This window comes from Dreissena polymorpha, chromosome 1, assembly GCF_020536995.1.
Source record: "Dreissena polymorpha isolate Duluth1 chromosome 1, UMN_Dpol_1.0, whole genome shotgun sequence".
Taxonomy (NCBI): Eukaryota; Metazoa; Mollusca; class Bivalvia; order Myida; family Dreissenidae; genus Dreissena; species Dreissena polymorpha.
Window position 1 is genome coordinate 148,034,583 of NC_068355.1, and position 26,580 is coordinate 148,061,162.

Genomic DNA, 26,580 nt, shown 5'->3' on the forward strand with positions numbered 1-26,580 from the left:
TGCGTAAACGTTTATGTTATTTCAGTGATGAATCAATATTATTCGATTGACAAGGAGTTTAGTCCTTCGGAATTAGATAAATATATGTTCATAAGACATATCTGCTAACCATTTAATGTTACAAATGTGAAATTGTATCAACGTTTGTTTGAATGACGGATCTTTGACATTCGATTGTCAACGAGTTTGCCTTCGTGAATTATACGAATCGAGCGCATCTCTATGCAAATATCTTTCGAATTATTATGGCAGACATTGTATAAGACAAACATCTATCCGTGTTTATTTCATTATTACACATATCTGTTGCTATCACAAATAAGTCAAGTTCACAACTGTACATGGGCACATTATTCAATGAACGTAATCCACATTAGAATTAAATATATTTTCAATTCTGATTGGGTAAAACATTCAATAAATATTGATAACTTATTCCAAAAACATACACTTAGAGCATTTAATCAAGTAAAGGTGGCATTTTCGAGAAGAGTTCTTTTTGAAAGTGCAAGGGTAATAATGAACCAACTCACACAATTGAGAAGAACTCCCCAGTTACCACACTACTCGTATAGCAAATGGATAAATAAATGTAAATCTCATTTCGAAACCGAAAACATGAGAATTTAACTAATACTAGTATAATACTATACAACGCAAGAATATTTAAATCACTGAAACAATAACTAGCTTAAACTGGCAAGAATGCATGGGAAAATTGTGAATGTTATACAAGCAGTTTCTAATGGACGTTCATGCCTATGCAATTTTTTAAACACGTTTCAGGTTTAAATAAAAATAATTGGTAGCATTGTAAAAAGACAGCTAACTGTAAACTTATTATAAGCGTGAACTACATGTGTAATGTCCCAATGACAATGCGTTTACAAACGAAACAAAAAGCTCAACAAACAACGTCAAAATGACTGCATGAGCACATTGTTCGCGCACTTTGAGTTATTTATCACGACGAATAACGAAGAACTGTCGACGTAGACACCGAACAATAGAGTGATGAAAGAAGCGAACACAATTTCAGCAAGTATAACTTAACAAAAAAACATTCCTAAGTCACATTATCAGTCGATTTCGCGTTTGCTTCCGTTGATATTGTATTTGCTGCGGATTGTGACGTCACAGACTTGGCAGGTATTTCCACTTTCACCCCAAGTAAATTTGCCATATCCGACTGAAAACAAAAAATGTGGTATAGGTGCGAGTAATTCCGCTTGGTTAAAACCTAATTCATTACATGTTCTATTTTTATAAATGGTAATACAGATATTGCGCTTAGTTCTCTTAGTTTTCACTAATATATGGGCGACAACTTTTTCTGTAGTACCTGCCACTGGTCCAAGAGTTGTGACACTTTGTTCTTCTGGTGAATGGCTTCCATGAGCTGATGATTGAGGACTATCACTTCATATTTCGTCTGCTGCAGGTCCTTTTCCATTGAATATCGCCTGCAACCCCATCAGTTAAATACGTTTCATACGGATGATACGGAAAATGTTTCAAAACCCATACATCACACAGATCGAAGAATTCCGATGCGATAAATAATTGTATCTACCTTTCAATGGCGGCGTCCCTCTCCCTTCGCGCGTGTCGGAGCAGTGCCATGGCGCTGTACATCTGCGGCTTGCCGGAGTCTCCCGCCATCAGCTCCTGCAGACGATCCCTCTGACCGGACAGGATCTTGATGTCCTCGTGCTGGGAGGACACCTACACGGTGCAGACGATACAAATATGGGTACGAATGTGGCAATTATGGAAATATAAACATGTGTTTATGAAGCGAGAGGTGATTTTGGGTCGCAATGCTGGAAGGTAAGGTACTAATAAATAATACTACCAAATATAGTGCAAGTTCATCTGCCTATAAACATTAAAACAACACGATAAGCGTATTTAAAATGTCGCCATGATTTGGAACGATTTCTATATGGGATTAAGAACAACGGAGGTGTATTTGAGACAAGTCTAGAACTAAGACTTTAAATGAATGAACAAGATAATTGAGAAGATACAAATGTAAGCGTGTAAATGCTATTAAATGAGTTTTTAATTACCAAAGACAAACAAGTTCCTATTAATATTAAATATTTTTGAATTTGAAATAACAAGCCACAGCAAACGACAAACCTTACTGACAATGACATATCTTAATCCAAAACTAATGGACGCGGACTTCTTGCATCACGCAAACGCCAAATCATTTCAGAAAACATATAACTGTTTGACTGATAATCATTACAGGACATATTGAAATTGAAACTTGACGACTAAATCGCACCTGTCGTGACAATTCATTGATTTTAAAGTTTTTCTGTTGCAGATGAATGTCTCGGATGTTAACTTGTTCCCGAATGTTGTTCAGGCTTGTCTGGCAGCTTGCCAAGTCCTGCTCCAGTTCGGTAACGCGCGTATGGAGACGCTGGATTTCGCCTAGGTGACTTGTTTGGGTCTGAAAGGCAAGAATGATTGATGTTCAGCTTCCTCCGTAGTAGCTGACACACATTAAAAGAACTGCGGTTGTATAATCAATTATTTATTGTACGTCATAATAATGGCGGAACGAATATAATGACAGGATATAACAAAAGGCAAGGCTCTTTAGTGATCATCCATACTTTTGAGTTAAATGATAGTGATATTGATTGTTTGTATCTTGTTAGCCGTTTGATTAATTTATTCAAACATTTCTTAGTAATGAAAATATTTTTTTGAAAACAACAGATTCATAGCATTTTATGATTCTGCCATATTATAACTTCGGTTATCCATAATCCATACAGATACATAAAATCAACCAAATTAAAACTCAATACTGTAAATCTAATTCTATTGATCCTTATACAATTTCCTATTCCAATGTGTAATCGCACATGTTCGCGTGCATGCATCATAAAGTTCACGATACGCAACCCTATCGCGTACCTGGTTGGTCTGTTCTATCGCGCTGTGTACGGTATCCCGTAGCTCACTGACCACGTCCAACAGACTACCGGTCTCCGAGCCGCTGTCCTCAGTTTGATCCTCGTCTGCGTGCTCTATCCGGTCACCCATGTGTAATCGGATGTCCTGACACAGCTTCCGTAAATGGCGGTAGGCGCTAAGTATTTCATCCTCCATCTGAAAAAAACAACATGCCAACGAACGTTCACAACAATTGCGACCCAAACCGGACTTTGCTATATTGGATTTTAAAAGTAACCTCACATTTGCCATACTCATGTATTAGTACAATAATCCATGGAGTAAAATACACGTGTCTATAAGATGTCTATATTCTTATACTCATGCGTATTCAGAAAAACATTAGATTTCGTTGTCGGGCATATTGGGTGATTGTCATGGTTTCAACTATATTTTCTACTTTTAAACGGGTATTCTAACGAAACACAGACATAACTTTTGGTTCTGCAATTATATCGAGTATACGTGTCGATTTCGGCTAAGTTCTACGAGTAACTTAATCCAGTATTGTCGAAATGTCAATATCGGAGCATACTTTACTAATTTAGTATAACTACCAATTTGTAAAACATGTATTGAATTATACTTAGAAACGTATCATATGTAAAATAAATTATTTGCAGATTAAAATTCAGGTGAGAAACAATACACAATGACTTAAAATACTTATACCGATGGATCATGTTGCTCGGTCGCCATTGGCATTTTGTTAATAATATCTGAAGCGGAAAGTTTTCTGATGGACATATAAATAATTAAAAAAAACAGAGTTAAAACACCTCTTTATTTCCAAGCTCGCTTTCATTAAATTGAGAAACTCTTCTTTGTTTTGTCTCCGATCCGATTGTGAACCTCTTTCGACCTCATGTAAATGCATATGGATGTAATACGTTTGAGAATTGCGCAGAAAGGCATCGGCGATATAAGTCATACCTTTGGCCTCATCAAAATTTAATGTCGATCGTTTTTTATTAACAAAAACAATTTACGTGTTGTTGTTTTGTTAATTTATTTCTTTATCAGTTTGATTTGAATTGTGATGCTATCAAGTTAAATCGCATATGCACTTAAATGATTTATGAATAAATGAGGGCCATGTGAATGGTAAATGTGTCCCAATTAACACGAATGCTATGATTTTGTCTGACCGTTCCAATGCGTTGACCACAGGTGTGTTCATTGATGTTTAGTGTCGTCATGGTTTTTTCCTCTCCCTAAATGTTTTGCAAAAGGTATCGCCCAACTGTTTATGTTTGCAGTCATCGTCGGTCAAATATGTAGTCAAGAGTGTTAAATATGCCTCAAAGACAAATGTAACAAATGGTGAATCAAAATGTTATTTCAAACAAAGTGTTATCACAAATATACACTATGATAGACCGCTGGCAATGTGTAATGTCAAAATATTAAAAATTTCGCGGAGTTATTCCCTTGACGAAAGTTACTGTATAGGTCAGTAAAATGCGGACTGGTATGGACTATGGACTGTGGACAATTTAAAGCTTCAATAATATAACCATCGATTATTGTTATTTGAAATATTAAAGATTCTGTAAAATAATAGCCTTGTTTTGAAAATACACGCATAATTTAGACAAATGCACATTAAAATGACTATTGTTCTCACATTTCAGTAATGTTTAAATTGAACTGTGTTTAATTGTTATAAATTAAAACGTATGTTTGTTTATGTTTCGCTGGTAACCCGATTACTGTTAGTTATACCGGAGTCTTCAAACCTTTATGTGATAAAAAGCACACGTTTACTAAAGTATTTTCGGGGATAATCGCCAAGACAGGCACGGCAAAATGTAAATAAAAAATCCAAAGGCTGGCAGCAGTGCCGGATTAGCACCCTGGAGGCCCATAGGCAGTACAACTTTTTAGGCCCACGCCCTAGGCCCAGTGCCTACTAGAACGCCGGTGCCCAGTCGATTTAACTCGTGTAAAGTAGCCCACTAGTGCCAAGGCTGGGAAAATGTGACAATGGCCTTGTATAAAATGTCATTTTAATACCTAAATGCCAATTTTACATCTTAATAATTAGATTAAGCATTTCAGAAAAAAAGCACTGTGCAATGTATATTTACGTCTTGAATTTTTCTTCGAGATCTCATGGTTCCCCTTAAAGTCGCGGGGACCAGGCAGTTGCCTACTTTGCCTTATGGGTAATCCGGGACTGGCTTGCAGTTTTTTTCTTCAAAATATCTTTCCCTCTTTTTAGAATGCCAGTATTGCCAATAGCGATATATTTATATTTTGAGAAAGGCAAAACAGTTCATGAATACAATTAAACAACAACTTTCTGAAACTATACAGATTCAGCATTTGATAATGCCAAATATGTCTTGAGTAGCCAGACTTACAGAACTTAATGAGAATTAAAGCGGTTGATATTGTACATAAACATCGTTTGGTTTGTTTATAATAAAAGCATAATTATAAACGAATGACCACGTCTTTAAACACCAAACTAAACGCAAGAGTACTGTGAAAATGGTTGCCGATGATTCATTATGAAGTAATTATATAAATGATTACATGTTTGTCATTTTGGTAGTCCGATATCTTTTGTTGAAAGTGTTTGTTGTCGTCATATTTCGTTGGTGATGATGACGTCATCAGGAAGTCTTCGTCGTCATCGCATTCGATGGCATCTTCACCGAACATACTGGGAGGATACTACAACACCACGGCAGGTATAATAAGCAGATAGAACTTGCCAAAATAACACATTTTCTGTTGTTTTTGTTTTTTCATCACGCTGATCATGAGAAGGTTGTAAAATATTGATATGTACGTAATGTCATAACTGATTGATAATTATTGAACATGTAATTTAAGGTGTTCAGAAACAGAGGTTATTTGAACTAAACCAGTCAAATTCACTTTTAATAATAAGTGGTTAGTTGCGATATCAATTTTAAAACCTAACGGTAAAAACGAAAACAACAACATGGAAATAGTAAATAAAAATAGTGAACGTAACCATGGTTTTTTATTAGTTGGTCGCGTTAGCGGCCGACTAAATTTACAGAGCATATTTTGCAAATCAGTATGTGCTTAGAAGCCTTAGCTACGGTAAGAACCGCAACTCACTCTGCTAGGGACGATTACCGCTGCCTGTCTGCAGCAGACGACAAATGATTCTGCTCTAGCAGTGAGTGTATATACCAGCTTGTAAGACGACATTGACCAGTCTAGTTTTTATCATTGAAATCTGTACATATTGGCTGCTTTCAGGGAAAACGGGGCTAAATGCACATCAAATAAGATTAGCATGTGCACACTGATTAGCCTGTGCAATGCGCACAAGCTAATCAAGGACGACAACAGCGAACAACTTCAGTGCCTTCAGCGCTTTGATTTAACATTCTACGAACATTATAATCCCCATTTCTCTTAACAGATCCAGACGCAATTTCAAAACACCTCCATTAAATATATGAGTCATGTCTATCCATTGTGACATCGTCCTGATGTATTACCTGGCTGATGGGAGAGTCGGTCGTCATGGTAACGTCGTTGTTGCCGGAAAGCTGCGTGAGTTCGTTAAAGAGCGTCATGGAGTGGCCGCTGCTATTAGACGCCTTCTCTGTCAGACTATCGACTTGCGTGAGCAGATGAGAATTCCTCTCGTTCAGATGCCGTATGTCATCTTCTTTTTGTTCAATCTGAAGGTTTGAGTGTATTTGTTATAAAGTTAAATACATCAATTAAGCAGACAATTAAACATGCAAACTAATAAATAAATTTGATCGAGTTGCGTGAACTTTCCTCCTATATATACGACTTGCGTTATTTATTTAAACTCTGTTTACAGTAATTTTATAAAATAAATATCACAAACTGTGCTATCCGATCAATGTTCTTATCTTTCAGTTATTGAACGCATTGTCAATGTTTCTAACTAAACGTGTGGCGTGCACTTAACATAGATATGTGCTTACCTTTCTCATTTGAATGTTTTAAGAAATGCAACTGGCTGAAATCAATTATGAACAATAGCGATTCTTCAATTTATCTCTTTTATGGCTTTATATCATTATGTTGATTACTTATAAGCAAAGGATAACATGTAACAAATCTAAACAATATATTTATTGATTTGTGTTTGCATTTTTTAAATAAAAATGTTCAGTATTAAGATATTCGAAAAATATATTTTTTTAATGTAAAAGCAATTTAACAAAACGAGGCCTGGATACCATATGTTTTCGAATTCAAGGATGATTCAGGAGACTTTTTATAGTAGATTAGAACTACGGTACAGCTAGAAAACAACATCAAAGTCAAGCTTAGAGTAATGACTCAACAACAAATATTGTGGCGCCGTGAAGCCTCATGTGTACCACTTCTGCGACCCCCCACACCCCCACACCCCGCCACACACACACCCCCACCCCCCCCCCCCACACCCCCCTTCCATCTGATCATCATCAACGAAGCAATATCACTATATAAGGTTTAAGTCATCTTATTAGCGGTCTTTGATGTTAATTATCGTGGGATACTCAATAACCCTCGAACACTTGTGTGATATGTGATCAACGGTTTTATCGACTTTTGTTGTAAAACGTTCTTTTCATGTTGGTGAGGAATAAAAATACGGCTCGTATATACTTACATCCCCAGCACTAAAATAATCATCTCATAGTGCCAATTAGTGGCTTTCTGAAAAATATTGACAGTATACGAGGTATTGTTATTATGTATTACAATGAGGCTTCAGCTTGCTTACAATTCCCAGCATCGATTCAGAGTTAAACAAATTATTAAGCAAAGTGCACAACAGTAAGTGCGTCATCAGTGGACCCGCCGATTTCATTTGTCCAAAAGGACTTTACTCCATAACAGGCCATCTTGCCATTGAACACCTTTAAAACACGAAACTGTTCTACATAAATAACAAACCTATGGCAATAAATAGAACGCGTCAGTTTTGACACCACGATCGTGGTTCACAGACACACCAGCCCATACCCCTTAAACAACTCCACACACAGACAGGCGAGCATGAACACACGCACGCACACACGCGCGCACACAATCACACCACAGACTCATGTTAGTTCATTAAAACCTCATGCGATGTCTTATAATACCAGATGAACCGGCGCAAATGATAAGGTGTTCATACTCCATAGTTAAAGTGGCTATCTCCTACTCTCACCTGCGTCTCAAGCTCGCGTTTTCGCTTCTCCAGGACCATGACCTTTTCCTGCGTCTCTTCAAGAGCGCTCATGATGGCGTCCTTGTCCTCTCTAACCTTCGCCAGGTGCCGCTCCAGGTCATTCTTCATCTTGTCAAGAGACGCGTTCTAGAGAACATACAAGGTCGACTGTCAGATAGGTCAGATAATGATTGCCATAGATAATCAGATTACCACAGATCATTTGAGCTAATACTAGGTAAGTGAAGAATATGGATACTTTCATTTAGCGTATGTGTCGTGCAAAATTAACCATCTGTAGTCATCACCGTCTTGGCGTTTTATTTTTCAAACATTTCTTCAAGTTGTTCATTCTGTTATTAGTGCACAGGCTAACAAAGGAAAATTTTTAAAAAAATTATTAAAATGCTTTATTAAAATAAACTCATGGACGTCTTTGACCTTCGATTGACATTGTCACCCCATCAATTCTTTTAATCTGACTCATTTAAGAGTGCACAGACAAGTTAAAACTTAAACGCCAATGTTGTTTCCCTTGTCTCCGTATTATATAACATTGTTTCCCTTGTCTCCGTATTATATAACATTGTATACGTCTACTTACTGTGAATGTCTTGATTTATTTATTCCGAAGTTCATTATCGACTTAGTTATTATGATTAAGATGTATTCTTTAATACATTCATACCCTTCTATGCGAATAATACGGTAATTTAGCTGAATGCAAAAGTCTGCTGCAACAATCGCTATACTATGGTAAAAGTTCGGCACATATCTGTTTATGACAGTTAAACAATAGTCTTTACTTTCAGTGGTAATTTAATAAAAAAATTAACTATCCTTAAGATACTCAAAATGATTTTAGTTATATATGCATCATGTTCAATTACAATCGCAAATTTGAAAACGCTATAAATGAGTCGCGTTCTGATCAAACTGGGCATAATGCCTGTGCGTAAAGTGTCGTCCCAGATTAGCCTGTGCAGTACGCACTGGCTTATCAGGGACGACACTTTCCGCTTTTATGACATTTTTCGTTTAAATGAAGTCTCTTCTTGGCAAAAATCCAATTTAGGCGGAAAGTGTCGTCCCTGATTAGCCTGTGCGGACTGCACAGGCTAATCTCGGACGACACTTTACGCACATGCATTATGCCCAGTTTTCTTAGAACACGACTCAAAGGACTAGTTTGATCCGCAAAGCCATGTTAATTTGATCGTTTGATCGGTCCCATGTGATGTATGGTTCAGAGATGTGGGCTTATCAAGATAACAGTATTGTATGCACGTTTTAACTTAAGTTTTATTATAATTTTATGCTAAAACAAACATTGAATTCGCCATCTTTTCACGTTGGTCACCCGATTGCTTCGATAACGGATGGGACTTCGTTAACAAAGAACAAAAAAGCCAAGTGCGAGAGGTATGTTCCTCGGTCTTTTTCAAATGTTTATCCGAAATATGCGTTTTTGAGAAAATTGGCATAGCGGAGCTATATCCTTTTGTATTGCAAATAAATAATTTCAAGACAGAACGGAATATGTTGGCCCAAAAATAAGAAAATTCCATCGAAAAAATGCATGAACTATATGATCAGTAAACATTAAGGACGCATGCTGCAGTTTTAATGCAAATTTTGCTTCACGTAGAATTTGATAAGTTTTGGTATTTAGATAGAATCATCTGTTGTGGATAGAAAAATAAAAATCATGGGTCACCGGTGTTGTTCATTTTTAATTCGCACTTGAACAACAAGCATATTTCAGCACAAGAACAATTCACCAATAAGGTAATAACATAAAACTTGAATAAATTAATGATAAAAGTATTGAAAACAACCTCTATTTCTCACAAAATATGTAATACTGATTTAATTTGACTGCAAATAAAAATCTTTTTTTAATTGATTGATTCATGTTTTTTTATCATTTTTAAACAAAAACAAAAACAACAGAATTTCACATATGAAAATAAATAAAATGCATCAAAGTTGTTGTATTCTTACATGCCTTTCAGAACCTAGATTTTTTCCAAATTAACCTAAATGTTTAATGAGTTATAACTTAATACAAATATAAAAAGAAAACAATAGGTCACCAGGCTCGTTTGTTCACAAATGCAGTTTAACTGCATGTATAAAAATATAATTCAAAAACCCAGTGGAAATCATGTACATGTATTGCTGTATGCTAATGAAAAATTAGATTTAAATGTAAATGAAAACACAAGTTATGTGTAACAAGATCAATAAAAGTAGTTAAATGCAGCATCCAACTTAAAAAAGATGTTTACAAAACATTTAAAAAGGCATATCGACGGTATTAGTTGTAATTGTTGACATGACTTGACCAATGTTTTTATGTATGCCGATGCAAATGAAGATTTTAATTTAAGTAAAAACACAAATAATGTGTAGAAAGATCAAACAAATATAAATTTATACTGAACCAAACAAAAACAAGATAATTGAATACATTTAAAGGGGCATGCCACTTTTTTTAATTATTGACATGACTTTACCAATTTATTGTTGTATGCAAATGTAGATTTGAATATAATGACAATACAAATTATAAATGATGTATATCGAGATCATTATATTAGGTTAATTAAGTATTCAATTAAAACCAATACGTGTATACAATACATATTAATGGGGCATATCCACGGTATTAATTGTGATTCTTGATATGGCTTCACCAATTCACGGCATATCATTTGTATGAATTAATGCATATAAACGCAGTGCCATATTATTGGAATTGCTAGGAAAATATCTATGAAAAACAGCCAATTTTATCTTAACAGTTCGTGTACGATAAAATATAACACAAGTATTGCATTTTTAGGAAAACGTTTACATACTACAAACAAGTTCGCATGTGATTAGAGATACTACAGAAGGTAATTATGGCGTATGTAAAGCAAACATTCAATACCTACATAAACTTCGTTATCTATAATGAGTTTCTTTATGTTATAATAATATATTAGTTGTTGATACGCCACTGTAATGTAATAATACTGAAATCAGTATTTTGTTTTTAAATCTACAATGACTCAGATACTTAAAAGTACAACATACATTTTTAGAACGTAAGCGGCAGTTTTAATTACTTTGTATTACATATAGCATAATGTTTGATATATCCATCTGTTGCTTATATTAAAATAAAAATCGAGGGTGACGGGTGTTTTGATATGTTTTATTGAGCTTTGAATTAAACGACTATTTCAACGTGTGGGTTCACCTCGCAAAAATGCCTTAAAAACAAAACTGACGTACGGACGGACAAGGCCAATTCTATATCACTCCGCCTTTAGAGGGGGATATTTACTAAGTCACAAGGCTCGTTTGTTCACAATTACAATTCAAAATACAACTCGCAGTCAAACAATAAATGCTAATTTCCAACGCATCGCTACTGAAAATGCACTAAATAAATAAATATCCGATCCTGTTTGGTCAATATAATGCGGGTCATTGTTCTGTCAAATGTTAGAAGAATACATCTGATTGAGAATCCATTATATACTGTTTTTTTCCAGGCTGTTGTTTTCCCATTCCAGAATACGGGCCTTATCAAATTCCCGTATGCTACACGTGATCCCATGTCTTGTCTTAAGTATTTCAGCGTGTCACAAAAAAGGATTTTCTGTATTTAGGTAGAAAGATTTTGATTGCATTGCATTCGTGTAATAAGACGTTATGTGTATATTATAAATGGGTTGCAGGTGCGGTACCGGCGTACGTTCAAATGCACCAATGTGTTTTTTTAATCAATTGCTGACCAAAAATAAACACAATGTTAGTTTTTTTTCGAATCATTTTGTTCAGAGAAAAAAAACATTACGCGAAAAAAAACAAGTATATTATACACGTGTGGCAAGGTGCACATACATCGTGGATGCAAATTTTAAATTCATCGGATATTCTATGTAGTAAATTATCTCAAACAACACTACATAAATGCTGATATCTTAAGCCGTTGTTTGAGAAATTAAAGTTTTCCGATTTATTTTTAAGCATAACATGAAACGTACATAACGATTTTGATTATATTTTATATATAACACATATACTTTGATGGCATGTTTTAAATATATGATTATTCAATGACAAATTGCTGAATTTTAAGGAAAGCTATCCGTTTTAAACATATCGTACTTGCGACACAAACATTTTCAGTTATAAGGAAGTATTTACTGTTTTCCGTAGTGAGATTCTTGCTTGTTGTTACAAACAAGTGATAAAAAATAGTTTTTTGTAGTCGCAAGAATGATGGTCGATTCTTACTGTGTTATTTAGAGGCTACAAATTGTTTATCAATCTTCTAAACTTCATAATACTTTATATCTTGGTATCATTCCCTTATTGAATATGCATCCCGCTTTTATCCGAATATCCGAAAAAGCATACACGTATTGCGCAACCGGTGTTACAGTCAAAACAAATAAGCGTAAAACTAAACTGCCGCGTACGTCCTTAAAATAAAATGAAAATACTTGGAAATCGTGTTTCCAATTCCAACTTGTTGAGAAATTACTGTGCTTCAAAATAGACTGAAATATGGAAAGTATATAATGAAAGAAAATAAAGCTGGTTTTATATGTGGCTGGTATGCTGTATAAGACACTTTCATTCCTGATAAAGGATTTTTAGGATAACGGAGCCTGAGATGATCGTTAAAAGAAGTGTGCATGACAATGTGGCATCCGACGCTTTAAACATTAAGATTTCCCCAAATTGGTTAGTAAACTACAAGTTAAACATGTTGTGACATAAATGGACGTATTGATATTTTAATTCGAATATTAAATACGTTCTTGATTTTTTTCTTAGTGTTTTTATTTTGTTGAAAAAAAAACGTCCTGATTATCCAGTTCTTGCTAATTGCCGATGACTTTTCTCGTCTTTCTAAATAAAATCCACCGTTCTTTCGCGAATTTGTTTACAACACGAATATGTGTTTGCTAACCATGAACAGAACATAAATGCAGTAAAATCGCCTCTCGCACGTGGCTTGTGTTGTTCTCTGTAATCGAATTGCCATCCGTTATCGAAGTATCCGGATGACTGGCGAGCTTCTATACCATTGGTAGAATTAGTAGCATGTCGAATAAGATTTATCCAAGTCATTAGATATTTGACCCTGGTGCTAAATTGTTCCCGGTAAACAGTATTAAATATGTTATCTATTATACAGAACTTTGTACAACTTGCTTGAAAAGAGGTATTTTAAATTGTACGTGGATATCCATAATAAAAAGCTTATTTTGCATCATTGGTTGTTCAGAACATAAGATTTCACATAATGTACATACTGCTTATTTATTTCTGACCAAACTTAAATCATTCTAACTAGACCAATAATTCAACATTGGTATAGTAATCTTTTTAATCATTGGTTTCCTATTCAAAAGATAAGTTTTTCTCCCATATGTTTTAAATCTCTGTAAATTTTAATGTTTAACCGCAATTTACCTGTTGAAAAAGATTGTTATTTTGAAATTGATCAAAGCAAAAGATTTTTTTACTAGTTACTGAATTTGAATTTCAAGACATATGTGGAGAGTTCAACTTCCAATTCATTTGCAGCCACATTTTTTTTGAAACCACTTTAAACATGAAAGACGCAAATATTTACGTTTTAATTTTAAGTTAAATTACGTAATAATTTTAACCGCCACCATAGGTTAATACAATTAAAAAAACTTATGACAAGTTATAACATATTTTGCGTAAAATTAGCATTATTTGCCAAAGATGTATTACTGAAAATTATTTGAGTCATTTCCCGGTATATTAAACAAAAATATTTTAGAAAAATAATTATGAACAACATTGTTTTATAGCTATATTTATCAAATATATTATTACGTAAGAAATATATGTATGTAAAAATTCCTTTGCTCCCTGGCATTCGGTATTCCTTTATCGACCTGGAAAATGCAGTAAGAAAAACAAGGCCAGTGTCATATTCACTGAACATCAACCTGTCACAAAACAGGCTTGGTGAATAACAGCAGACAGCCAGATAATCCCGGGAGGCGTCGATGGCATCTGCGTTCAAATATTTATCATTGAGGCGGCGAAATAACACAGTTTTTATTTCAAAATTTATCCTTCCTTAATAGGCCGTTTCCTAGTTTTACAAACGAGTCATGCAAAAATGAGTCTTATGCCATATACGGCTAGCGTAGTTCCAGACAAGACCACAGTCAAGTCATGAGCTTCCCTGTACCCCACCGAGACCATGAAACCATGCGTGACTTTAAAACGGACAACGCAGTGCCTGCCCAGCTTGCGCCGGTGCGGGAAGGCTCTGAGTGCCTTCAACAGGTTTATACCGCCACGTTTACCGTTTCAATGCGTGGATCCTAGTTTTAATCATTTAGATGTTCAGGGTTATGTTGTTTGCATTGTCTTGTATAAATGCTTTGTTTAGGAAATGACCAAATGAAACACAGGCTGCGTACCGTTATACCAATTTCTCTGCTGATATTGATTATGCAGTTTCATCATTCATATATGTATAGTTGATTGTAACATAGTCATTATCAATTTGCATCATAAGTATGTTAAAAGCTACTTTAAAACATTAAAAATTAAGTTATTCATAATTAACAACGGCTGTAATTGTTGCTGGATTTGTAAATATCTCGTGGAAGAAAGAACAACAAGACTTATTTAAAAATATATTCCAAGGTATTATATGGTTGCTATGCCAAGTAATCACGAAAACAAAACGCGTATGTTGACTTTGCTTCCGCTCTGTACATGCGGATGACAAATATTTTGAAATGGTATGGAATGTACAAGGTTCATTAGTAAACTGAACATCGTCAATGATGCGTTAAATATATATTAGACTACATTTGAAAACAAAATTTCTTATGGAGCGAATTTCTAAAATGCATAACTGCACAAGAGGAATTCAGTAATAAGATTTTAAAAAAACACACTATTTTCATAAAGTGTTTTCTTTGATCAAGTGCTACCCGCATGTCTCCTGTGTAACCATTTCAGTAAAACATGAATAAAAGTATAAAAACCATGAAATTAGTTTGGTCAGTAGCTTGTCTATCTAAAATTACGTTGGTTTCAATTGTAATTACAATTTAGTAAAAAGTCAATATATTTTAACATTTTGCCCCATTTCAAGTACTTTACATTGATTTCCGCAATGAAAATTTAGTTTTAGTGTTTTGTTCAATGTACGCAGCCCCGTATATGGTAGACGAACACAGCGTCCCCTACCTGTTCTTGCAAAACCTCGATCTGCGCGGCCTGTTGCGCCACGTGGCCGGCCAGACTGGCTTCTTGTCTGCTCTGGAGGCTGGTGCCCAGCTGCTTCTCCCGGATGTGCGCCTGCTGCAACTCTTCGCTCAGACGTTCGTTCTGAAAGAAGCGGTTGCGAGTGTTAACCCATTTATGCTTAGTGGACTCTCCCATCCTTCTAAGTTGGATCAATTTATTTCCAAAATTGGGGATGTTTGTATATTTATTTCTATATTGAGAATATTTCTTACAGAAATTCCTTTAAGCAAACAGCGCAGACCCTGATAAGACGCCGCATTCTGCGGCGTCTCATCTGGGTCTACGCTGTTTGCCAAGGCCTTTTTTCTAGACGCTCTAGGCATAAATGGGTTAATTATGCCTGTGTAACATGCAGTGAAAATGATGTTTCTTCAACAAAATGTATTAAAACAAATACAACAGAAAATAATAAGGTGTATTAAGTCATAGAAATTATGATTTTTTTTCAAGGAAGACTTGTCACATAGGGTAAATGATGCACGTACAACGACATAATGTTCATCAACGTGAGTTTCCGAAAGTCAAGTAAGAAAAACCACGTATCCAAAGCTACCCTTCCCTCGCTCATGTCTTACAAATTTAGGGTTTTGTCTTTAAATTAGTGCTTAACCGTACATTGGCATAGACAATAAGATTATCAAGTCATTGGACCACACCACCTTCCTGGAAACTCGATGCAAAATGAAAAGGAAATGAAATTCTGATTAAAATAGCGTAGTAGGCTCGTTCGTTCTAAACTAATTACATTCTTGTATTAACGGCGTATGATTGCTTTTGTAATCAACAACATTTAAAAAGCTCTGGCGTACAACGTTTGAATTATAATTGTCTATTTTCAATTAAGATGTATCGGTACAAATATTAAAAATATATGTTTAATAAAAAGAGTACTGCATTGTATAAATCATCACGCAAGTGTGACATTAACAATTTTGACCGTGTTTTAGAAACTGACGGTTGAATGACGGGTGATAAATTGTCATAAAAGTATTTATAAACCGAACAGATGCCGGAGGTAAAATAAATTATTAATGCAAGTTCACCGAGTTTACGCTACAGCGTGCCAGTGTTGCGGTTGTAATTTGCATATTGTGTATATCATCTAGGCCATTCCTTATTTGCTTAAACGAAACCCCGTTTATCTTCGAGTAATTTTGTTTTAACTACGCTATTTCAACGAAGTGACGGATGTCTTGGTATTATGTGTGATAGCAATTACATTTGACATTTTAATTTTGATTCTTTTTACATAGTGATTGAGCTGTCGATGTAAAAGTCAGGTGACCTTCATAAGCAGTTTAAATACGAAAGCTATGGTCGAATACGTGATGTTGTTGTAAGGTCTCGAATATTATTTGTACAGTGTCTATTGGTCTTTGATACAATTTGTTAAGTGGACCATTTGCATGCTTTAGTATATAAATCACGATTAATTAGAAAGTAAATACACGCGCTTAAGCCTCTGCGAATATGTTACTTAACTCAGCAATCAGAAAGCTGGTACGCATAATTGCGAAAGGATCACGACAACGATATGGACTATTCGGGGATCTTCTAACTTAACAGTTTTATTTCGTATGTGTGCATTCACTGTTAATACAGTAACTTAGTTAAAAGGATGATATATGTCTTAATACATCGACACAATGCATATCAGCCACAAACTGCAATGTATCTTACCAAGATTTAATACGTTCGATATCGTATGTATAAACTGCCCCCCCCCCCCACCTGAGTATCTCTACTGCATTTCCCTTCTCTAATATGTCCGGACTTATAGTTCCAACTCTAAAAACCCCCAAACCAGCACCTGCTTTCTAGATGTGCAAGAGTCTGTAATACCCAGTTGGCCTCAACGTCCTTCTAAATGTCACCCCTTATGTTCGAAGTAAGTTTAATGCCTAACCACCACCTCTCCTCCTCTCTTGCCAGCTTTGTGAGGGTGTGTAATACACACTTTCACACGGCGTTGTAACGATGAACCCCTCAATGGTCTTATACTTTATTATGGTCCTATAAGATGTTAACGGACGACTTATGACCCAGTGATCAGTGAAAAATAAAAGCGCTTTTGAACGCACACCTCGAGTATAAAAAGGGCGCTATATAAATGTTGTATAAAATATATATATAATTATATACTTGTTCGTCTTCTACTTATGAATCTGTGATCATCTGAGCAACCACCCCTCCCATCCTATGCCTCTTGTATGAATGTATATAACCTTTATCCCCTTTTGATATCTCACCAGCTTTTCGAGAGAACGACCCCAAACCTCACTAATAATATCTAAATATTGTTGTTGTTGTTTTTAGTACAGTAGGTCCCTAAACTCGCTTTTCATTTCTCACCTGCTGCGCGAGGGTCTGTATTCGGCGAGTGTTGTTCTTCTCGTCATGTTGTGCGTCGAGCACGGCTCTCTCGAGCTCGTCACGTGCTTGCGTGACGTCATACTGCAACTCCTTCACAGTCAATTCGTACTCGCCTTGTAGATTCTCGAGTTTCAGGTGAAGTCCGTAGCGTTCTTGTTCCAACTCCTGAAACAAGAAGACGTATATGGTGTTCCTAGGGTTCAACAGAATGATTACGACCACTAATTTTGAAACAAATGAATGCATAAGCAACTATAATTCCGTATGAGTAGGGCCGACTGTTCATATTGATCCTACGTAAACTGAAAAAAAAACTACTGAAGCTAATTTAATTGAGTCGTGTTCTGAGAAAACTGGGCTTAATGCATGTGCGTAAAAAGTCGTCCCAGATTAGCCTGTGCAGTCCGCACAGGCTTTTCAGGGACGACACTTTCCGCTAAAGCTTGATTTTCGGTAAGGAGGGGCTTCCTTGAAACTAAAATTACCATAAAAGCTGGAAGTGTTGTCCCTGATTAGCCTGTGCGGACTGCACAGGCTAATCTTGGACGACACTTTACGCACATGCATTTTGCCCAGTTTTCTCAGAACACGACTCAATTAAACTTCGTATGAGTATATAAAGAAGTTTCATATCTGGAATATTCCCGTTAAATGAGTTTTTTATTGGACAAAAAGTGTGGTTCCGATTGTTACGGAAACTATTCAACAATAATATATATGGATCATGCGATTACTAAAGATTACTAATGTTAGGTCTATTTAAGTTGGTATGTGGATACAGGGCAAAATGACGAATATGCACATTATTTATTGTTTTTTAACAAAGTGTGTGGTTGACATTGTTACAGATGCTATTGTTTCGAAAACAATTGGAAAAATATCATCGGGATCTGCAATTATTAAAGAAAAATAAAAAGCTAGTTTGATTTATCTGTTTATGAGGATATGTGGGGAATATGCGTAGTTTAGTTTATTTCGGTTTAGTACGTCTGTCTGTCTGACCGTATGTTCGTAAAAAAATTATTGATCCTGTGATAACTCAAAAAGTACTAAGCCTATGTAATTGAAACTCAGCGTGTGGACAGAGAGCCAAGATGGGAAATATGCACGTTATTGCATGTTGTTTTCGTCAATTTGTCCGTCTGTCTGTTTGTCTGTCCGAGAAATCATGATCCTGCGATGACTGAATAAATATATAAAATTCAGGCGTTGTCTGTTGCTTTTTTTGTCATACACAATTTTTTCTTGCAATATTTTCAGAAATAAGTATTAACTACAATATTGAATCTGCACCAACTAAACAAGTACTCTTGTTAGGTTTATGAAACTCAGTATGTAGATATATGGTGAAAATGCACGTCTTTTGCCATCTTTTTCTCAGACAAGATTTGTGGTTGCTATGGTTACATGAATACTAAATAACTTAAACATGCATACTGAACAACTTACAAGTACTCAAGTTCGGTTAATAAAACGTATCATAACTCCATACAACGCTCACAACATTAATACGGGAGAGGACTTCTGTTTTGTCGGTGACAAAGCTCTTTTTACTGTAATATTGTTTTGTATGAAAAAATGCGTCACTGAGTCCATAATATGACTGGATACTTATAAAACACTTATTAGTATGAGGTCATTGTTTTGTCAACAAATCGCCGACCGTTTATAGAGCGTTCATTGAACTTAAATAACAGTCGGGTTCCAAGCGATTATCACAGGTTGTGTAAGATTATTAGCGGCTTAAGATTGATGTCTGTAACGTTTGACCACTAATCCCATAGAAAGAATAACTCTCCATAACGTTGTGTAAACAAAGCATGGAGCGTGACGCATATGTACCTTGTAATCTCTCCTAAGTTCTCTAATACGGCTCTCCTTGACGGCAAACCAAACAAAATCATGTATTAATTTAACAGAGCTAACAGTCGACATGAGCTGATGTAACTGTTGTTACGCGCGTGAACATGCATGTGCAAGAATACACTCGTGCTATACATGCAATTCTTTGTTTTAACATGGCTGTTCGCAATTAAACATGTTGCCGCACATTCCTGATCATTCTTCCAATGTGGAAATTAAAGTGCCATAAAAAGCCATGTTGCAGCTGATCAACATAAACTTTTTACAGGTCGGCAAAGAAATTTCGCTTCCTTCGGCTTGTGCATTCCCTTACGCTATGGATCTATATTGTCTAAACAAAAAGTCCATATTAAAAAGAAATATGAAACACTGTTGTCAAAACAGTCTTTTCTTATGTGTCCTTAAAAGAAAATCTAATAACATGCGTACATGACAATATGAATGCTTTTCGTTAAGAGAAGATGAACGAGTATTTACAAACTGTCGTAAGTAGGTAGATTTAAACCACCTGATGCACTGTCACAATGCAATATTGTCAATGTCATAATGTGTCTATAAATCACTGTTCATATGGGGTCAGTCTAACAGAGATGAAAAATAAGTATACATGCTAGGCATACTACGATCAATTACGTGCAAACCGTATGCAAACAAAGCGCATATAATATCCCTTTTCGATACGGTGTATCTTTCAACCGTGTTATGTATTAACGATGTAAACAAAGCACCAATCATGTATGCAGTAGTTAAAAGTGTCTTATAATACCTGATGAAACTACCAGAAAATATTATTGTAAGTAGAAAGTGGTTTGAGCCACAATATTGGTTTGAGCAACAATATATATTCTCTAACTGCAATATATAAAGCGAAGAGTCGTTAATCATTTTGCTGAAAGTACAAATTGATAAGACGCGCCGGTTATCAATATAGTCATGTATATGCGTTAATTAATTAACTATATAATACCCAAACACCGTATGGACTTTTAGTTTCCTAGTTATAATATATAAATCCTTTTATGACATCTGAAATATAGCTGTACGTAATCTCGTATATCCAAATTTCTTTCCTATAGATCTAACGGGCGATTTATTTTTTCTCTGTTAGGCTATAGCTTTATATGACAGCATATCGCTTGAGAATATAATACGACCATTGATAAACGTACTCCAAGGCTAACACGCATTGATTTCTACACAAACACAAATGAGATAAGAACCAGTCCTATCTTTTATTTGTCAATAGATCAATAAATATTCACAATCACCAATAAATCGATGTGGTAACATTTGCCACGTAACATTTGCGAACCATTTACAATGCACTCACCAAAATGTGGTATATTTTGATTTTATGGCGACGAATAAAGAAATCTACTTGATATTAACTTGATACCACTTGAGGACTAATCGAACGTGTTTCCTCTTCCCGTAGATACAATTTGCATATTAGCAAAACTCTAAAAGCAAGTCGGATAGAAATATAATGATCAAAGTACAGCCTATTATATATATGATCGAGCCATTGACTTAATGCTTGAATAGGTAAAGATAAGACAACAATGTCGATTCGAGTAAAGAATTAACTCACGTGTAAAAAACAGATAACCATTTGAATTTTGCATCACCATCATCATCATCATCATCATCATCATCATCATCATCATCATCATCATTATTTAAATATCTGTACAGGTCTCACCTCAATTCTTTGACTGAACTCTTCATTCGCCAATTCGATTTTCTTCTCTAAGTCGGTGTTCTTCTCAAGCAATGCTTTCCCGAGCTCAGCAGCCAACATGAGGTCCTTCTCTTTCTGGTCGAGTTGAGCTCGTAGGAGGTCAATGTCGTCTACATCCCCGTAGCTGGCTCCTGTGTGGCCCTTGTTGTAGGCAGCCCCTCTGCCGTCCCCAATGTCAAAACCATACACGTCGTCTTCCATCTTTTCCTTTAGTTTTTACAATTTAAATCCGTTTTAAATTGCGTTACTTCAATATCACTTTAAATCCTGTATGAATAATTGCGATAGTGACTTTTCTTCAATGATTGCTCTCAACTTTTTACCCGCCAGCGTTGGTCCATTTTGTTGGTGTTTTGTTCCAAAGAGATTCCATTTGTCAACTAAAACATTTCGACTCTTGCGTGTTTTGTTGCCGGATTTTCAAATATCATTCAATAACTGCTTAAAAATCTGCTAATTAAGAAGATTATCTGTCTGATCTTTATGGGGAGACACAAAACGTTCGATTATAGTTTCATTCAAAATTTGTAAGTTTCATTCGACCTATAAAGTGTTTAAAACTTTATTTTCTCTATTTAAATCAATTGATCCGTGACTAGTATATATAGCTTGTAATAACATAGCACTAATTTTATATTAAATACAATACTTTATGTAAATCTCAAGTGCTGTATGGTTATCAATAGTGACTATTCAACGTAAAAGAACGTCATATACGGTTATGTGACGTGTAATAACACACTCTGTCAATTTACACATCGATAAATGAGTAAATGATGAAACAAAATGACACTGTTTACAGAAACTACAAACGTATAATACATTTATATACAAAAGTCTCATTAATGCTAAATGCTACATCAATGTAGAATACGTCGTCCTTGTCTATACAATGTCTATAGGTAAACGAAGTTTAAGAGTTACCAAGGAAACTTCCATCCTTAGCATGATAATGCGTAAGCACACGATTTGTACATCCATGAAACTCATATTAATCGTAACACGAATAACAAAATTCAATCCATTAAGTATTCTATTAAATCAACCGATCAACAGGTATAAATAACGTATTTAAAATAAGTTTGTCCCTCTCGTTGTTTACGTATATATGAATAAATTAAAATCCGATATCATTTCGTTCATTAAATGAGACACCGCAAATTAAACTATATCGATATATCTGTCCCGCATAACCTATCAATTATAAATCGAGTGTATAGCCGTCAGCTGTTTATAAGTCAAAAAGACTCCATTATAAAGTCCACCTTTGAATTTCGATGTATTCATTTCTGACGGCTTGTCGATCGTGGTGTGAGACACGTTCACACGTTATGGCAATCGTAAAAGACCCGTCAAATAACACACTTAGTCACAACGGAAATTTAATGGGTGCTCGACATGTTGGCGGTGAATGGTCACATATGGAGACAAGTTCTGCAGATAACTATGTGCCTTTTCGTTGAAGATAATCACGAAAACGCATGATTCACAAAGAAGTCGGAAAAAGAATCTCGTTTCTAGCTTTGAATCGGTGATGTTGATGCTCGATATTTCCCAATAATCCACGAATCACCGACAATCCCGTTGTGTCGGTAGACAGCGGTAATGTTATGCTTTTGCGTTTTATCTCTAGCCCTACATGGCAGTTCCCATATTGATCCATTTTCCATTACCAGGTTCACATTTACCTGTGCACTGTGTAACCGGCTCGGATACATCGCTAATGCGACATCCACGACGCAGTTGCGCCGCTTTTAAAGAGAGCATAGCGAAATATGATGAAATATAACGCATAATGATATGGACAAGAAATTTTATCGTATGCACTACCATTTTAGTCCTGCCCGAAGACACGGATGCATGATTTGGGTTAAAGGAGGTTTACTTTTTAACCATTTCCAATATTTCAAAAACAGATCTCCAGGATGTAATGGTACCGTGCAATTATCATGAACGCATAAATGAGTATGTTTGTAAAGTAATATTTGATCTTCTATTGCTATTTTACATTCTTCTGATAGTTGCCTGGTTTTTCGCTTTGGTGCAGAAAGCATTAGTAACAAAATGAAGTTCACGGAAGTGAAAAAAGAGACACCTTTTGAATGGGTGGTGGCGATCACCGTTACCAACCCCCATCCGGCCCTCTTAATCGGTTATGAAGTATTTTATTTTACCGTCATGGTTTATGTTTTAAGTAAATCAGGTTGTATAAGTTAAATTTATTTAAAGTCGGTTATTTTTAAGGATACAAGTATATGCTAAAAAAATTGATACTTAGTTGTAGCTGTTCAACGACATATATTTACAGTACAGGCACTCGCACCAGTGTAAATTCAATCGCTAATGCACATTTCAATGTTTCTTGGTTTTTAGTTGTTTCGCTTGCGAACAACTAAAGCTAATAGCAAGTTTTGCAAGCCAGATTTGTTAGATACACTCAACCTGATAATTGCCTCATCCGCACCGAGAAAGATTTCGCGGCGCGGTTTCAGTTATTGAACCACAAGCATTTAAAACATGAAACATAATATGAATACCGTGTTAAATGGAATAATTTTGAACGGATCGTATATGGACAAATTAAAAAAAAACTTTTTAACTATACGTGTCGCGGAAGAGTAAGTTTATGAATTATTAAAATAGTCCCTTACGTGCTACTCAGTCAAGCGGTATTTTTGCACAGTCCAAATCTGAGGATAACCTAGTTAATAGCGCTTAATGATTTCTGGTAGAACAGCGGGGTGGGGGGTCTCTAAATGAACTATGAAATACACACATACACGTGCGCAGATGAGGCTTTTAGTTCCCAACCTTAATAACAACCGATTGTTTATCAGATCAACGGATTAAAAACGGAAAAATCCAATATTATTTTACTAAGTCATAAATTAATCCTTAATTTCATTGTGTTAAGCAAAAAAAAAAAAAAAAGAAAAATGTATTATTTTTATGTTCATATTTCATTTCATTATTGTTTCATAATGATGAGTAAAACGCAGTTCATTAAAAAAAAATCGTGACAATCGGAAATAATTTATCCATTTTCGCTAAAACTCAACAGAAATCAACACAACTGTTTGGTTTGATCATTTGCGATATTACTGTGTGTGATATATGTTTAAATTATACTTCATTTTTTTGACTCGGTACTAAATCGTCCGGGTAAGACATGATGGACTATCGATAAACGTCGATATCACAATATTGCTTTAAATATGAGAATACAAAAACAACCGAAATAATATAGGGTCATGATAAGACGGAAATCGTTTAATCATCTAACCAGAAATGTTTGCCGTACTCTTCAGTCGGTATGGAAATCGTTCTTGAAAGACTATCGAAATTTGCCAGCTTGCTCTAAATAACACAAGTTCACTTCAATTATCAATCGTAAGTATTGTGCTAAAATGTTTTATTTAAAAATAACAAAGATAGTTTTATAGACCCGCGTCATGCGTAAATGGGTCTTATGTCATATGCGGAGAGCGTAGCTATGGCTAAGCCTGCGCATCTCGCAGTAGGACATGATATTCCTTATAAGACAATCAAACCTTGCGTGATTTATAGCGGACAGCGAAGCTTCTGACCTGACTGTGCAACTGCGCAGACAAGGCTTTAGCTGCGCATACCGGGGCGCCTTAGGTTCCTTTTTCGCATGATGCGACTCGTCAAGTATGATTTGAATGTGTCGGAAGAAAACTGCATGTTAATCAAATATTTGAATACCATATATTTCGATTGTGAAAAAATAAAATCATAATAAGCAATGTGAGGACACAAATGATGTGATCTCCCGTAGTTTAATTTTTATTCACGAACATTTACGTGTAGTTCGAATACACGTGCAATTAATAAGACAATTCATGCGATGAATATGCAACAAACAAGTGACAAAACAACACCAATAATGTTAAACTTTTTGTTAAATTTAACTATTTAAAACGTATTTTTGTCTAACTTTATTTCAAAGTCAGGATATTATATTTAAGCGTTTCCGATTGACAAACTCGAAAAAGGCGATTGAATCTGTCAGCTGGCGATAAAATTTGAAAAAAAGGGCGATTGTCAAAAAAATCAAAGAAAATCTATCAATGTTCTAGTATTCATTAGTTTGAAAGGTCTCGGTCAGCAGCTTGAGCGTGCACGTCGCGACCGGGGCGAGAGTCACCCGGAGAAGATTTTCTTGAAGACTCAGAAGAATCTCAAAGCGGAATTGAAATTGTCCGTATGCACGCCGGGTATGCGGATACTTTGATAACAGATGTCACTTCGATACCAGATAACAACAAAAGCCACGCGCGAGAGTTGAGTTCTTCAGCTTTTTTTTGCATTTATGTTCTGTTCATTTGGTTTTCAGACACGTAACATTGTTTGGTCGATTAATGGTATAGTACTTCGCATTGCGGAGCAAGAAAGCCGTGAAAAAAAAAACAGTGGATTATAAAAAAAGAGATAAAATTTCATGGATAATCGTCATGAATTCGATGATCAATACGTATTTCACCAACATAAAAATACTTGGAAATAAATCAAGAACGTGCCAACTAATCAAAATAAAAGATCAATATGTCATTTAACGTTACAACATGTTAAATTTTAGTTGAATACCGTATTTGAGGAAATTCAAATGTTTTAAGAGTCGGATGCCAAATGTTCATGGACACTTCTTTTACCGATCATCTCAAAGACAATGACACTTCGATTCTAGATAACTCGACACTTTTTACCAGATATAACACACTCTATTTAGTGAATCAGAAATGCAGAATTCGCTGTGAAATACTGCTATAGTAAGCAGGCAATTAATACAAATGTATGTACTGACGTAAATTAAAAACGATGTTCTTATCCCTTTGGAATGTGATAATAAAAGGGAAAGGGAAGTGTAATGGGAAGTTCTTCCTATAAGTAGAGCTCAATATAAAGGGAGTTCCAATCTCTTTTAAATGTTGTGGCTACGCATTAGTATCGTCTTCATGGTGCGATTCTAATGAGCACCAATCCAATGACAAAGGATTTTATGAGGTGTATTGGCCGCTTTAAGACCCCTTGCTCCCCTTATCTAGAGTCCTGCTTTAAGTTCAATTGAACACAATCGTGTTGATCCTTTTTATCTCAATTTACCACTTAA

At 35.4% G+C, this 26,580-nt stretch overlaps 1 protein-coding gene across 1 annotated transcript; it reads right to left on the bottom strand.

Moving 5' to 3' along the window:
* Positions 1-267: 267 nt before the first annotated feature.
* On the bottom strand, positions 268-23,205 carry LOC127855030 (bicaudal D-related protein homolog). Its single transcript, XM_052390322.1, has 11 exons — positions 21,411-23,205; positions 17,825-18,010; positions 15,413-15,553; positions 8,153-8,299; positions 6,468-6,653; positions 5,521-5,661; positions 2,941-3,135; positions 2,297-2,467; positions 1,574-1,725; positions 1,343-1,463; positions 268-1,189 (listed from the first exon to the last, which is right to left on the bottom strand). Exons 1-11 carry the CDS (start codon positions 21,648-21,650, stop codon positions 1,067-1,069), a joined length of 1,803 nt encoding a protein of 600 aa, XP_052246282.1. The 5' UTR covers positions 21,651-23,205; the 3' UTR covers positions 268-1,066.
* Positions 23,206-26,580: the final 3,375 nt, after the last annotated feature.

Coding starts and splice junctions, on each gene's coding strand:
- LOC127855030 (XM_052390322.1), bottom strand. CDS start 21,650: ATGGAAGACGACGTGTATGGTTTTGACATTGGGGACGGCAGAGGGGCT. Junction 8,300..15,412: donor TCGAGGTTTTGCAAGAACAG/GTAGGGGACGCT, acceptor TATGTTCTCTAG/AACGCGTCTCTTGACAAGAT. Junction 5,662..6,467: donor CCGACTCTCCCATCAGCCAG/GTAATACATCAG, acceptor GTGGTGTTGTAG/TATCCTCCCAGTATGTTCGG.